Source organism: Capra hircus, chromosome 9 (assembly GCF_001704415.2).
Source record: "Capra hircus breed San Clemente chromosome 9, ASM170441v1, whole genome shotgun sequence".
NCBI classification, from domain to species: domain Eukaryota; kingdom Metazoa; phylum Chordata; class Mammalia; order Artiodactyla; family Bovidae; genus Capra; species Capra hircus.
In genome coordinates, this window is record NC_030816.1 from 53,788,692 (window position 1) to 53,803,874 (window position 15,183).

At 36.4% G+C, this 15,183-nt stretch overlaps 1 protein-coding gene across 10 annotated transcripts in view; it reads right to left on the reverse strand.

The window, feature by feature from the left end:
• PTPRK (protein tyrosine phosphatase, receptor type K) overlaps positions 1 to 15,183 on the reverse strand; it is a 618,081-nt gene that overhangs the window by 473,677 nt on the left and 129,221 nt on the right. For all 10 annotated transcript variants that reach the window (XM_018053187.1, XM_018053185.1, XM_018053194.1 and 7 more), the window contains exon 2: positions 980 to 1,102. In XM_018053187.1, coding sequence (XP_017908676.1) covers positions 980 to 1,102 — 123 coding nt within the window. The remainder of the gene's footprint in view (positions 1 to 979; positions 1,103 to 15,183) is intronic.

Sequence of the window (15,183 nt, forward strand, 5' to 3'; positions counted from 1 at the left end):
ATGGGGTCGCACAGAGTCGGACACGACTGAAGTGACTTGGCTTAGGTTAGCTTAGCTTAGTATATAAAATGGTATGTATATGTTAAGATCCTATGTTATTAATAATTAATAATTAAGGGAAAACACATTTGGCATGCTCATGGCCAATGGCATGAGATAAGCTCTCTCCCTATCATGAAACAAGAAAGTTTCTCTTCAGTCTGTTGCTGTTGTTTAGTCGCCAAGTTGCGTCCAACTCTTTGTGACCCCATGGACTGCAGCACACCAGGCCTCTCTGTCCCTCACCATCTCTCGGAGTTTGCCCACATTCACGGCCATTGCCTCAGTGATGCCATCCAGCCACCTCATCCTCTGACACCCTCTTCTCCTGCTCTCAATCTTTCCCAGCATCAGGGACTTTTCCAATGAGTTAGCCGTTCTCATCAGGTGTTTCCCCTTCTATTTGCCATGAAGTAATGGGGCCGGATGCCATGATCTTAGTTGTTTAAATTTAGTTTTTAAGCCAGCTTTTTCACTCTCCTCCTTCACCCTCATCAAGAGGTTCTTTAGTTCTTCTTTGCTTTCTGCCATTAAAGTGGTCTGATTACATCAAATCTTATGATTTAATAGAAAAGGTAGTAAGTGAGCTGATCTCACAATGTAGACAGTTTTGAAAGGATTTTGGATATTGTTCTTTTTATTTTTTATGTTTTGGTTTTATTTCCATTTTACTTTTTTATTAAACGGGAAAACAAGCACTAATACTTACCTTTTTTCAGGGTCAGAGATAACGAAGATTACAGTGAATTTTCTTGAGGAACAAAGGATTAGATAAAGTTATTCAAGAAAAGGCAAAGAATCCATTGAGGGTCTTTGATGGGGTCAAGTAGTTTGACCACAGTAGTTTGTTATAACAAATTATTATATTATAACCTAATATAAGAAAATGCTACATATTCCAAAGGACTTTTCCAACCTCAGTAAACAGAATGACTCTTACCTTGAGGCATCTCTGGTGGCAGATAATGAGGTTCTTGAGCACTAACATGTACCCATTCAAAGTCATCATATAAATCCTGGTGGTAATCACAAGCTCCAGGACCATCATCAAAAGTACAGCCACCTGAAAGGGGAAGAGAATTACTGTTATAGTCTAAACAGTAGATGTGCTGGAAAACACATTAGACTGCAATGTACATTGTGGTACTCATAAATTTAATGGTAAACAGGATTTCTATCTATCACTACTTTCATTAAATGTTCACATACACTGAAACTTCTATCAGTATCTTGTTTGAATAAGAGATTGATTTGAGCCTCAGAAGTAAGGCTGAGGCACAGATTTTTAAATATGAATAATAACAGAAGATACAGTTAACTATATAAACTACCAGGAATCTAAATAATTTTTAACAGCTTTATCGAGGGGAAGGGAAGGAAGGAAAAGAGTGAAAATTGTCTTTATAAGGCAAGTTCCGCAGGGACTGTAGCCTGACAGACTCCTCTGTCTATGGAATATTTGAAGCAAGAATACTGGAGTGAGTTGCCTCCAGAATGCATTTCCTTCTTCAGGGGATCTTCTCCACCCAGAGATGGAACCCAGGTCTCCTGTGGTTCCTGTACTGGCAGGCAGATTCTTTATCACCTGAGCTACCTGGGAAGTCCCACAATATCTAAGTTTTACCAAATTTCTTGCTTTAAAAGAACACTTTGAAATCTAGTCATAATAGCAAACAAAATACTTAAACTTTTATAAGGTCTAAAGTGCTTGTGGTCAGTGAAACATGCTTCCATACTTTATTTAGATTACTTTCATACACAATTATGACACAAAAGTGGGGAAAAACTGAATGAAGCATAAAACTGATCAGATTAGCCTATCATCCCTCTCAGTACCTTCACTTTATTTAATAACCTCTTTTTTAAAAAATGGAGGTGGCCTTTCCCCTTTACATCAGTCATTTCTCCTGGCTTTATTTTCTGGGGTAATTTTATGGCAGAAGAAGAATACTTTTGCATCTCAGACTGCATATACAGGCACACACAACAACATATATTGCTTATTCAATGCATGAAAATCAGGACTGGCCTATATATCTAATCTTGAAGGAAAATGGATTACAACTAATGAAAATCCAGCAGTGGATTTAATGAGAAAAACCAATAACCTGTCTCCTTTCAAGCAGCTTTTTTGTTTAGTTTCCATGGGGATCCTTGTGAAGAAACTCAGTGAATTCTCTGACTAAAAGCAGGCTAGGGGGGCTGTTAAACTTCAGGGCTATAAATTCTCAGTAAATGAAGAATTCATTTCCCTCATCAAAAGTTTATCAATTTGAGAATAAAAGTTATATTTCTCACCAATGACAGAGACAAGCCAGTGTTATAGGCAAAAAAGGCAAAATCAGAAATGTTCAGATCACACTATAGCCTAAGCAACCTTTATCAAAAGTGGAATGACTTGGGTATCCTCAAATCACTCTTATGACCACATCAATCCTTTACAATAACAAAATTTCAGCAGGTTGAAGTCTTAATACTGTCATTTAAATATGCCTAAAATAGCCTTTATATAAATGCCGTCATGAAAAATTATGTACTTTTTAATTTAAAATTAATCGATGTAAAGAGGTTGTTAGGAAATTAATCTTTCCATAGCAATGGGAAAGTTTGTCTCAAAATATAATTTGCTATCATGACCCTAAAATGACTTATTGCTTTGCAACACATACCTTCAGGGCCTTCACTGCCCATTATAATAGTATGAGTGACTTCCATGTATAAATTTAAACTACCAGTGGAACCTACATTGGCACATTTAGAAGACAAATGGCCTTAATTGCTGTCCTTCATGGCCATTGTTAATTTTAGCCTCCAGGATTCTTATTAGCAATAACAACTAAGTGAAGCTATATAAAATAAGTGGGTCAACCCCTGTTATTTGTTGCACATCACTGCCATATTAGTCAAGAATCTTAAGAAAAATTCCTGGTCCATCTGACTTGGGTGATAAAAGAATTTTTTTAAGACAATTTTTTATTTTCTAATTTACAGTAAGTTCTAATCTAAGAAGCACAATATATCTATGCACCACATATGTAGCATAGGAATTAATCTTTATGAATCTTTTTGTAAAGAATTTTGAAGTTCAAGGTTAAGAACTGATACAGTATACTGGACTAGATGATAAGAAATACCAAAAATACAATTCCTGGCCTGACGAATGGAATGGACAGACATGAGTGGGAAAGTGTATATATTTAAAATACAGTGTGTTACAAGGGATCATGGGTTTCCCTGGTGGTCCAGTGGTAAAGAATCCACCTGTCAAAATAGGAGATGCAGGTTCAATTCCTGGGTGGGGAAGATCCCCTGGAGAACGCAATGGCAACCAACTCCAGAATTCTTGACTGGGAATTCCCATGGACAGAGGAGACTAGCAGGCTAAAGTCCACGGGGTCACAAAAGAGTTGGCCATGACAGCGACTGAACAACAACAACAAGGAATCATAATAGTATGACCAACACCACAAAGAACACAAATGACAAATGAATTGGCTAGCTATACCTGAATTGGTTTTGGAAGGCTTCATGGAGATAGGCCTATAAAAATGAGTAAGGATGTGCCAGGCCAGAATGAAAGTGGGACTGAAATTAGAGAAAAAGCAAAAGCAAGGGCATAACAAATCTAAAGAAACACGAGATGCTGAAGAATCTCAATTCTGCATAATGAGAATGAAAAGCACAAGAATCAAACTAAATATGAGATTTTCAGACACCATAAAACATTTACAGTTTAGTCTATCATTGTATGAAGTCATTAAAGGGTTTCATCCAGGAGTATGATCCAGTTCAAGGCACATTAATAATAATGATAACAACAATAACACTCCAGAAGCTATGTGAAGTTTAAAGAGTAATGGGGGAAAATGTCTGTAGATAACTTGGTTCAACCTTACAACAGACAGCACATAATATAACTGGAGCTAATCTCACTTTGCATAACCTTAGTTTACCTTTAAGGCTCACTAGACTAAAAACAAAGTCTTCTTTAATACATGGTCTTCTATACACATGTCCCTCTGTTTAAGATATTTTTATATAGTGTATTATGACCTATTTAAAAGAGAAATCTTAGCAAGGCTCTAATTCATAAATAAAAACCTAACATACAAATCCAAAGCTTAACTGAGCTAGACAAAAGGAGGCAACCCTGAAATGATGTTCAAGAAATTTACTTAGGCAGAGAGGATGAAAAATGAACAAGGAAACACCTTATATTTTTAGGTTTTGTGTTTGCTGCTGGTGACAGGACTACGAGTAGAAGCAAAACCATTTCAGTGAAATAACAACCGCAAGTTCCTCGACCCTCGGAGGAAAATTACTTCTGAAGAGCCATCTCACAGATTGCTAATTCCTCTATGCCAGCCAGCCAGCTAAGGCACAGATCCGTCACACAATGGCCTGCTTCCCCTGGCACAACCCATTTGTGGGGCACTGCAAGCTGTTCATCTGAAAATAAAAATCAAGCTAATCTAGACTTGCCTAAATTTCTTTCCATTCCCACTGAAAGGATGTGTACTAAGAAACATTAAATACAAAAAATATAAAAAATTAAAATATGCCTATCTCAAAAATTATATTGCCTAAACATCTAGAATTCAGAGAGATTCTTGAGTGTTTATTTAAACAGATGGTGATGGCTCCATGAGACAGTATGGAAAGAGAGACCCTTTCTGTGAAATCATAAAAGAATCAAAGTGTATGTGTTAAGTCACTTCAGTTGTGTCCTACTCTGTGTGACCACATGGACTGTAGACTGCCAAGCTTCTCTGTCCATGGGATTCTCCAAGCAAGAACACTGGAGTGGGTTGCCATGTCCTCCTCCAGGGGATCATCCTGACTCAAGGATTGAACCTGCACCTCCTACGTTTCCTGCATTGGCAGGCAGGTTATTTACCACTAGAGCCACCTGGGAAGCCTGAAAGAATGAATATTAAAGTTAAATACTTTCTGATATCAAAACTTTCCATAAAACTCAGGGTCAGGTTAATTTAGAACCAAGTTGAGTTGGAGAAAAATAAAAAGTCAGTAGTCCCCCAGACAACTCTGAACATTTTATGGAGGACATCTTTTCAAAAGCCATTGTACTATGACCTTCCACATTCACCCCTTCAAAGCATCTATGAAGTCTTAATTTTCTGACTGAAGTAAATTTCAAGAAACATACAGAATTATATTTCATGGTTCTTTACTATTTGTAAAGAAAAAGCCTCATTTAGCTAAAGATAGAGACCATTTTAATTTTTATTTTGTTAAATTGGAATACACAGGGTTCTGAAAAGTAAGAGGAAAAGTTCTAGACAAAATATGTTGGCAAAATGCAATATTCTAAATATTGTTGCTTATGACAAAATGGACAAATTAATATTTTCCAATTGTGAATTAAACTGTGATACACAAATTTGCTCATGTAAGTGACCACCAACTTTGAAATAATCAACCCTCCATTAAGAAATAATCTATCCTCCATTAAGAATTAATCTATCCTCTAAAGAAAGGGTAATATGTGTCACATTAGGTTACATGCAATACTGAATCAAACTTACTTTGAATAGATCATCTCTATCTATGCTAATCAAAACCATAATATATTTTTACTGGTATAAGCCCCAAAATGCATTACAAAGAAGCCAATACATCTCACAGAAAAAAGAAAAAATTCAGAAGAACAAAAAGTAACTTGTTACTGAATATCTTAAATGTAATTCCATTTATAATCTGAGGCAACATTGTCTATTTTCAGAAAAACAGATTATTGGAAAAGCATAAAAATTGATGCTTTTAAATAAAGTTCATATTTCCTCTGAAACCTACTGGGATATCTCAATAGATTGTTTTTCCCTTTCAACTTATTGGAATATTGAAGGTACAAAATAAGAACTGACACATCATAATCAGTGCTGAGGAAGTTTATCTCCAATCTAAGGGTAAGCAATGTTTGTTCTCAATTTAAGTACAGAAATTCAAATAGGAAAAAAAATCCAAATAGATACAAAGGACGAATATCTTTGAGCTCATAAGTATGAGTCACTTATACTTAACACATTGCTCTGGTTCAATAACAAAGAGGATCTAATGAAGAAAAACAAGAGAATTTATGAAAAAAGGTTAAAGGCAATAACTTCAGATCCAGAAAAAAATATATTTTGCCCTGTTAGTAGTTAATTAGTATAAGAAAAATTATTTCAGCCTAGCTCCTCCATAAAGGAAAAGGAACTTAAAATACATTTATGGAAATTCAAGCCCACCATTTATTGATATATATAAATGACTCTCAATGATGAGTGAAGAGCTCATTTCAAACACACCCATAAATTATCTAACTGTTCATCTCTAGATTACCACTTCAAGCCAAGAACATAGTATAATATATATATTCCAAAATTATTTAGCTAGTAAGACTTTTATTCAAATTGTCTATATTTTGAAGCAAATGCTATACTCCAACTAGCCAAATAATCTTCCTTTAATAAGACTAAATTAACCAGAATAGAAAAATAAGTCCAATTTTACTTCCCTCCATCTTGGCAGAGAAGCAATATTAAGATCTCCTCAACTTCAAGGCTTCCCAGGTGGCACAGTGGTAAAGAATCTGCTTGCCAATGCAGGAGACGCAAGAGACACAGGTTCCACCCCTGGGTCAGGAAGATCCCTTAGAGAAGGAAATGGTGACCCACTACAATAGTCTTGCCTGAAAAAGTCCCAAGGTCGGAGGACCTTGGCGGGCTATACTCTATGACATCGCAAAGAGCTGAACATGACTGAGTGCACACACACACAAACACACACACACACACACACACACATACACACACAAGGAATTTAACAAACTGGCATATACTGTCACTGATGCAGTAGAAGAAAGAGACAGCATTTCTAGATGAAGCATGCAGAGATGGCTGAGCACATACACAGCTTTGCTATTTGATTTCTTTGAGTTTCAATTTCCTTCCCAATAAAATCAAGATAATAATAGTTACAGTACAATTATATGAGGATTAGTGATAATACATGTAAACCCGCTAACATTCAACAAGTTTTTTTGACAGCACCCTTATTTTTATACGTTCCATTCTTAACAATGTATTCTGTATATACGCTATACAGAGGCAAAGTCATGCACATATTAAACAGCAGAAGAAAGAAACTTATGGTTTCTATACAGTTTACCCAGAAAGACTAAAGAGAGTCCCCATAAAGAAAATATTATATTACCATAACCAGTTTTCTCTGAATATTCATAGATATGTTTTCAGTAAGGAAATAACCTTCCTTTAGATCAAGGCAGCAAACTTCATCTATCAAAAGCCAATTAATAAATATTTTAGGTTATGCAGGCCATATCATTTCTGTCACAACTACATAACTTGTCACTGCAGCAAAAAGTAGCCACAGAGACTACCTAACAAATGGGTATGGCTGTATTCAAATAAAAATTTTATTACAAAAACAGGCGGCAGGACTTCCCTGATGGTCCAGTAAAGACTCTGTGCTTCCACTGCAGGGGGCACGGGTTCAACCCATGGCAGGGGAACTAAGAATACACATGCCACAAGATGCAGCCAAAAAAAGTTGTTTTTTCTCAATTAAAAAAAAAAAAAGTTAAAAAACAGTTGGCATGCTGGATTTGGCCTGCAGGCCATAGTTCATCAACACCTGGATTAGATCACTCTGATCTTAAGCATTCTTGAAAATTACAGGTAGTACACAGTCTGGTTTAAAGCTTTCAACCAAGGATCTTTGATTTCTCCTCCAAAGACCTGCTCACTTCCATATGACCTGATTTTCTTTCCCTTATACCAAGTAGGCAGCAGCCAAGAAACCGAAGCTGGAAATGGGCTCTGAATGACAGTACTATGTCTAAAAGCAAATCAGACTGTCTGGCTAGACAGTGGTTTAAACCAGAAAGTGAGAATATGCAAGAGCTGAAAACACTTTCAAGGTCCTTTCTGGGCTTCAAGGTTTTAAGATGACAAAGGGAGATATATTTCACATTATGACCCATCATATACATGCATACCTGCATGCAAATATTTAAACACATAATGTGTGTGAACCCAAATACATTTATTCACTCAATCATTTGTTATCTCCTCCTATGGATCACTGGTCTGGTGCTTTTTCTATAAATGAAATAAAATTAAAAGTAATTGTGTGAATCAAGGAAGTAGATAAAAGAAAACAAGATTGCAATCCTCTGTCTCAAACATACCCAAGCACATGTCCATTGTGGGAGGGTACCCAGAAGTCAGACGTGCATAATCCAAGTCTTCATTCCTAATTTTCAGGTCTCAGGTACAAGTTGAAGTTCCAAAAATAAGCCTTGGAGACCTGGGCAGCCCTGACAGTACATATGTGACTTCATCCAACCTCATTATGGAACTAATGGATGATTACATGCCAAACAGCCATAGAAATGATTTCACAGATGAAAAGAGCTTTATTAAAATGTAAAAGGAACATATTAATGAAAAGTACCTCTTAGTAGAGAAAAATAAAATTGCCCAGGGTTACAAAGCAAGTAAATATCAGAGTCAGGATTTGAACCCAGGTACTATACAGGTTCTTTACTCTCAACCATGAAAATAAATGGCTTCTCAAAATGAAGAGTCGTTAGATATTCTCAGCACCAACCTCAAGCCATTACTCAACAAAGAGAGCAGTACCTACCGCTCCTACCCATGTAACAGTGTGGCGGTGCTGCAACCTTTATGGATAAAATGTAGTAAACTTTGAACACGTTACATATCAAAGTCTCTTAGGCTTGATGCTAGCAATAGGAAAGATATCTTATTAGTGTTAGTTGCTCAGTGGTGTCCTCTGTCCATGGAATTCTCCAGGCAAGAACACTGGAGTGGGTAAACTTTCCCTTCTCCAGGGGATCTTCCCAGCCCAGGGATTGAACCCAGGTCTCCCACATTGCAGGTGGGTTCATTACCAGCTGAGCCACAAGGGAAGCCCAACAATACTGGAGTGAGTAGCCTATCCCTTCCCCAGTGGATCTTTCTGACCCAGGAATTGAACCGAGGTCTCCTGCATTGCAGGCAGATTCTTTATCAAGTGAGCTATCAGAGAAGTCTGATTAACTAGTAACTTCAGCAAAGAATTTTATTTCAATACGGCAACTGAAGGCTGAGAAAGTATATGATACTATCCTATCACTCTTGCTTAGCAACCTTCACTTTCACCTCACCTTCCCTAAAACATGTATAAACAAGTGACTTTTCTTCTTTAAAAACATTAAAATAAATCAAAAGCAATTTGTTCTGGCAATTTTTGCAGTAGCCCTTACAGGAATTCTAGGGTAAGAAACCAGGTATTTTTGCAAAGCATGTTAATGTATTTACCCAAGTTTCTTCTCCTATTTTTTATCCAGCAAAATTTTTTCTATCCCAGTAAAATCTCATCTTTTTTGTTTAGTGTTAGATACACAATCTAGACAAACTCAGTGAACAAAGTAATAGAGAGTAAATGTACTGAAAAATACAATTCACAACTGAAGCCACAGTTACACTTTGGTAAAACTGGAAGCCATCCAAGCTCACATTTAAACATTTCTTTGTTTTGTTTCTCATGGAGGGATTCCTGGTAGGCTACACTTCACCCATATCAGACACATTCTGGCTTATTTCAACAGTGGCTCCTGACTCAGCTCAAGCATGATGGGTGATGGATCATTTTTCATTTATGAAGGGAGTTCTGCAAAATGCTGAAGCTATGTAAAACAGAATTCCATAACCCAACCTTCTAGAGGACGAGCAAAGATCTGCCTTGTGGTTTTGAATTAAATTTTTTTATCATATTGGCAAAAGAATCTTAAACATTCTCAGTTGAAGAAGTTTAACAATTCAGTTGTGTAAGGCAGAAATAAACTTTGAAGAAAAAATAACCAACTAATTTAGTAATTAAAATGCATTCTGAAAGTAAAAAGAAAAATTTCTCTTTTTCATTAATATGAAGCCTTTTAACTACTGAAATGTTTCTAGACTTGGTGTACTAGAGAAGTTGTACAAGTGAATGTTGGATTTTCCATCATTCTTAAAACATTCTAAGGAGTAAAGACTTCTGGTTCTTTCTGCCATTTCCTTTATTTAGAATTTTGAAAAGCTGGATATCATCATTTCAGTCAGTATGTTAATTACTGATTTCAGATGTATTAACCAGTTCCCTCATTCTAAGAATCATACAAACAGTCAGTCTGGCCTTTTACCAGGTTCCCAGCAAACAAGCCACTCACAAGCAATCTTTATATTAATACTGAGTGATGTTAAGAGACCTTGTTGTCAGAGATCTCTGCCCCTTTCCCATTAAGGAAGCAATCTGGACTTTAACCAATGTTTTGCTGAGACTTTTACTAGCCTTTAAATATATCAACTTCTGACCAAGTCAGTGTTGAGGCCTGTATTACAATGAATCTCTGCTCAAATTTTCTTTCTCAGGACAGTGCATGTGGTAACCATTTAGAGGAATCACCGCATAAAGTAAAGATCTCTCAACCACCAAAAACCAATGCTCAACACAGACATTTAAACAGCATGCAAGGCAACAGCACTCTAACCTAATGAAGAGTCATAATTGGGAGAACGGTGAATCAGGTTTTTACACAGGGCTTTACCAAGTGAGATTCAGGCCTGCCTGTATCCTTATTCTCTCATCTCAATTAAAAAAAAAAAGGCCAATTTTGCTTCTACTTTCAACTACTACATAGGAATACTGTGCCAATTAATTTTGAAAATCTCTCCACAATATCCTGCGAATAGTAAATCCACATGCTATACACATTTAAGGCATCATTAAGTTAGGGTTTCAGTAAGGAAAACATCTGAGATTCCTGTTATTGTTTTATATTTACAGGATACTTTTAAAGTAACATGACCAAAATTTGAAGGATTAGAAGACAGACAAGCTTACAACAATATCCTATCATTCCTGGGCCTTTGTAAAAAAGATAAAGCAGCTTATATGATAAAAAAAAAATTCAATTATATGTCAAAAATTCATACCACCACTGATTCTACTGCCTACTAGAACTTCTAAAATGTAAACTACCACAATTCAACTATTCGTATGTAATAAAAATATTTTAAAGATTTTGACTCTGCCTATATAAGAATTTCAGATGAAATTCAAAACTATAAAAAAATGCTTTAGTACAGAAAGGACCTAGAAGAATAATTTCATACAGGGAAGTTAACTTTTGTTGCAGACTCCATTTGTATTAGGGGCTCTTGGCTTCTAAGAATAGTAGGTATAAAAATACCTACAGACCTGAAATATCCTTGTCTCATCAAATTCACATGATTGACTGAAGCATTATATCTCATTTACTTAACATCTTTAATTTTCCCTCCAGTTTCTGCTCTAAAATGTAATGACCAACTTTAAACTGTAAATGACCATTGAACTATACAGTTTACAGATAAAAGGCAAACACACTTCTTCAAAATGAACCATAAAAAATCTGGAAAATTTTTATTTTCAAATATGAGGGGGTGAAGAGCTGGCATACAGATTTGAATAATAGATTAAAAGCAGTGACAGTGTGGAGATAGCATCTGAAGTCTGGTATCTGCTGTGCAGGAGGACAGCTTTACTGCCTCCCTTCTCACCTCAAGCCATAGCTTGTATTTTGAAATTGTCAAAGCTCTAAAAATACATAAAATAAAAGACATTGTTACAATGTAAAGCTGACAAGGACATGGTTATCCTAACAAATAATTCATAGAAACAAATTGCCCCTAATCAATGTCTCAGTAAACTTAAGAAAAGTTTGCCATCCTCACTATTTGAGTAAAGGCAAATTGCAACAAAACTGAGAATTTTTTCTCCATATCATCTGCAAAATCTTAAAGGATTAATAATACTTGGTGGTGGTGGTTTAGTTGCTAAGTCATGTCCAACTCTTGCTAGCCCATGGATTATAGCCCACCAGGCTCCTCTGTGTTGACATTACATGCGTTAAAAATAGGAGGGCAAATGGCACTGTTTTGGTGTGGGAAGGGGGCTGTAATTTGGTTTTTAATCACTTGCCTTTCAATTCAGCAATAACACTTCTTGAAATCTACCCTACAAAAATATTCACATATGTGCAGGCCTCCTGAGTTCTAAGGGAGCTTCCCTGGTGGCTCAGAGGTTAAAGCGTCTTCCTGCAATTTGAGAGACCTGGGTTTGATCCCCGGGTCGGGAAGATTCCCCTGGAGAAGGAAATGGCAACCCACTCCAGTATTCTTGCCTGGAGAATCCCATAGACGGAGGAACCTGGTGGGCTACAGTCCCCGGGGTCGCAAAGAGTCAGACATGACTGAGCGACTTCACTTTCACTTCTACTTTGACCTGAGTTCTATAATATCAAAACAAGCTAAGGTAACCAACTTCCAAAAGAGTGAACACAAATTATGTATGGGTCTTTTCAATAACATCCAAAGACAATAAAGATTACCTTTAAATTTGGAGGGCATTTACAGAAAAATTATTCACAACTAAAATCAGAAACTTTGCACTAATGAGCATTAGTAAGGTATTTTATTACTTAATTCACATGAAAATCATAAATGTTCAACACTATCAACTTATGAAGATAAAGACAAAGTATATTTTAAGAGGCAATACAGAATCTAGCAATTATTTGGCAAATGTTAAGACAATAAAAAGATGCAAAGATAGAGGTTAAAAAAAAATGTTGAATTAGTGGACAAATGGAAAGAACTGGGGTCATAGGCAATGAAGGATATAAAAGTATTCTGCCATAGCCACCAGTTCTTTCAACTGGCTATTTATCCAGATTGGGAAAACAAAGAAAAACTGCTTATAAGAAGCAACAGTTTATGATAAACCATTCAGGATAAGATTGATTGCAGCAATAGCATTGTAAGTCACCCCAAAATAAAATTATCTAAAAGAATAGCTTTGAGTATAACTTCCTAGTATTCTCCTGACATCTAATAATAAAACATAGTTCCTTTCCACTTACCACTAGTAAGTTCAGGCCTCACCTGAAGGTACAACCAGAATGCAAAGCCGATTACAACGTAATAGAGAGCTAAACATGTCAAAAGCATTTTTGATGCTACTTTATCTTCAAAGGATGGGTTGTTAACTTTGTCAGAGAATGCAGGCATATAAGTATTTCCATATGAAATGCTTGGATTATGATTATAACTATCTGGCTACTACTTTCAATATTATATTCTTCTAATAATCTGATATTAGTAAAATAAAATCTATTTCAAGAAACAGCATTTTTAACTAGTGGAATATAATTCAACCAACTAGTGAAATCACACTATTAGAAGAAATAGGAAAATATCTTCCAACTTCAAGTACCTTTCGAACCCCTGCTCTTCTCTCTCAATTTTGTGTTTAATTTTAGTCTACAAGTTAGATGTTAACATGGATTCTAGTTAAACCAAGCTGATGCATGGAGAAATAGAGCTGGAGGAACTGAGGCATGACAATCATGGTTTAGAGCAAGCAATCAGCTGATACTCCAAGTAGGTGTATTTGACTACAGTTCTTTCAGGAAATGCTCCATAGAGTGAGCTGTAACAGGGAGAAGGGCTGTTGGGCTATAGAAACTGGGTGACAGAGACTCAGAGGAATGAAAGCATCTCTTGGGGAAAAAACAGAAGCAACTTGGGGGAGGAGTGGAAGTGGGGGAGCTGTACTAAAGACTAAGAGCTTGAAAGTCCAAAGGAAGAGCTGAGGGGTACAGGGGGCAGAGACCACTAAGGTGAGGCCCAGATGGATATAATCGTGGAATCTGTACCCTACTCAATCTAAGTGACAAAGTCATATCAAGTGGCCAACCATTCATGATACCATGTATCATATGAGGTTGTATCACTGTAAGAATTGCCCAGATATATACACAGGAGGTTTTAACACAAGTAAGAAGTTTTAACCTCTAACCTGTTAACTGCCACATCTAAAGGGAAATGTATGAGACAAGGAACCTTCCTCCTTGCTGTGATCATATCTACAACCAAGTATCCCCCCACAAGATGAGCATAATCCATTTACAAGATTCTGCATCCCATCCTTACCCTCCCTTCAGTAGTTCATAAAAGGGATTGGCTAGGTTGCATACTGCAATGTGCTTTTCATGTATTTGAAGCATCTTGTTAACACAGGACAAAACACGTGTTTTTGCTGTGGAGATATTGGCTATAACACAGCCATGTTTTCAAGAAAAATTATTTCTACCAAAACATTAAAAGTCATTAAAAGCTAGTGACTTGGCATGTAGCCTTGCCCCAGGCTGCCGCAGTGTCTACAAATGCAGTCTTGAACTGGATTATCTTTGATTTCTTTGAAGACCACAAAAGCTCAATGAGTGAAAGACTACTGAATCTGACCCGATGGCATTAATTACACCTCCAAGGGTGAAGTGAGAATTGTGTGAGTCAAAGAATAAAATTTTATAGTACTATAAAACACTGATGTAGAAGTCGCAGGGGAAGGGAACTGCAGAATAAGTAATTGAAGGCAGGAGAGCTGACTTCCTGCCCAATCACTAACTTGGCTGAGACTTCAGTGGTAAAACTTTCTTCCCAGACTTAAATTTATAATCACAATAACAACCACAGCCTCCAAAGAAAACCAATGAACACACTCCTCTTCTCAAACATTTAAGACACAAAGTAAATCTCTCTAAGGACCCAGGATGTCAGGCATATCTTTTTTCCCCTCAAAGCTCAATGTTACCATGGAGAAAAGTCAGACCTAAACCAGTCAACATGATTGTATACATTATACACCAGAATATATAAACATGTATTTTCTTACAGAGAAAGGAGGAGACTGTTCAAGTTTCCACTCCAAAATTGAGAGCAGCTTTATTTCAATCCTATGATCAAAACTATTCTCTACATATTGATAGCTTCAAGCAGATATAAGCAACAGGAAATTACTATATGCACAATTTGATATGCATTTTTGCAATTGCAATCTTTAGATGCATTAGAATTCACAAACTCAGAAAGGCTTTATTGATCTCAGAAGGGATTAATGAAAATATTTGATAAGAATACAAACAAAGTGTATAGCCAACAGTTATTATTAACATGAAATAAAATATTTAACACAGTTCACAGCACATGTGTGCATGCATGTTAAGTCATGACACTTACGTCTGACTCTTTGTGA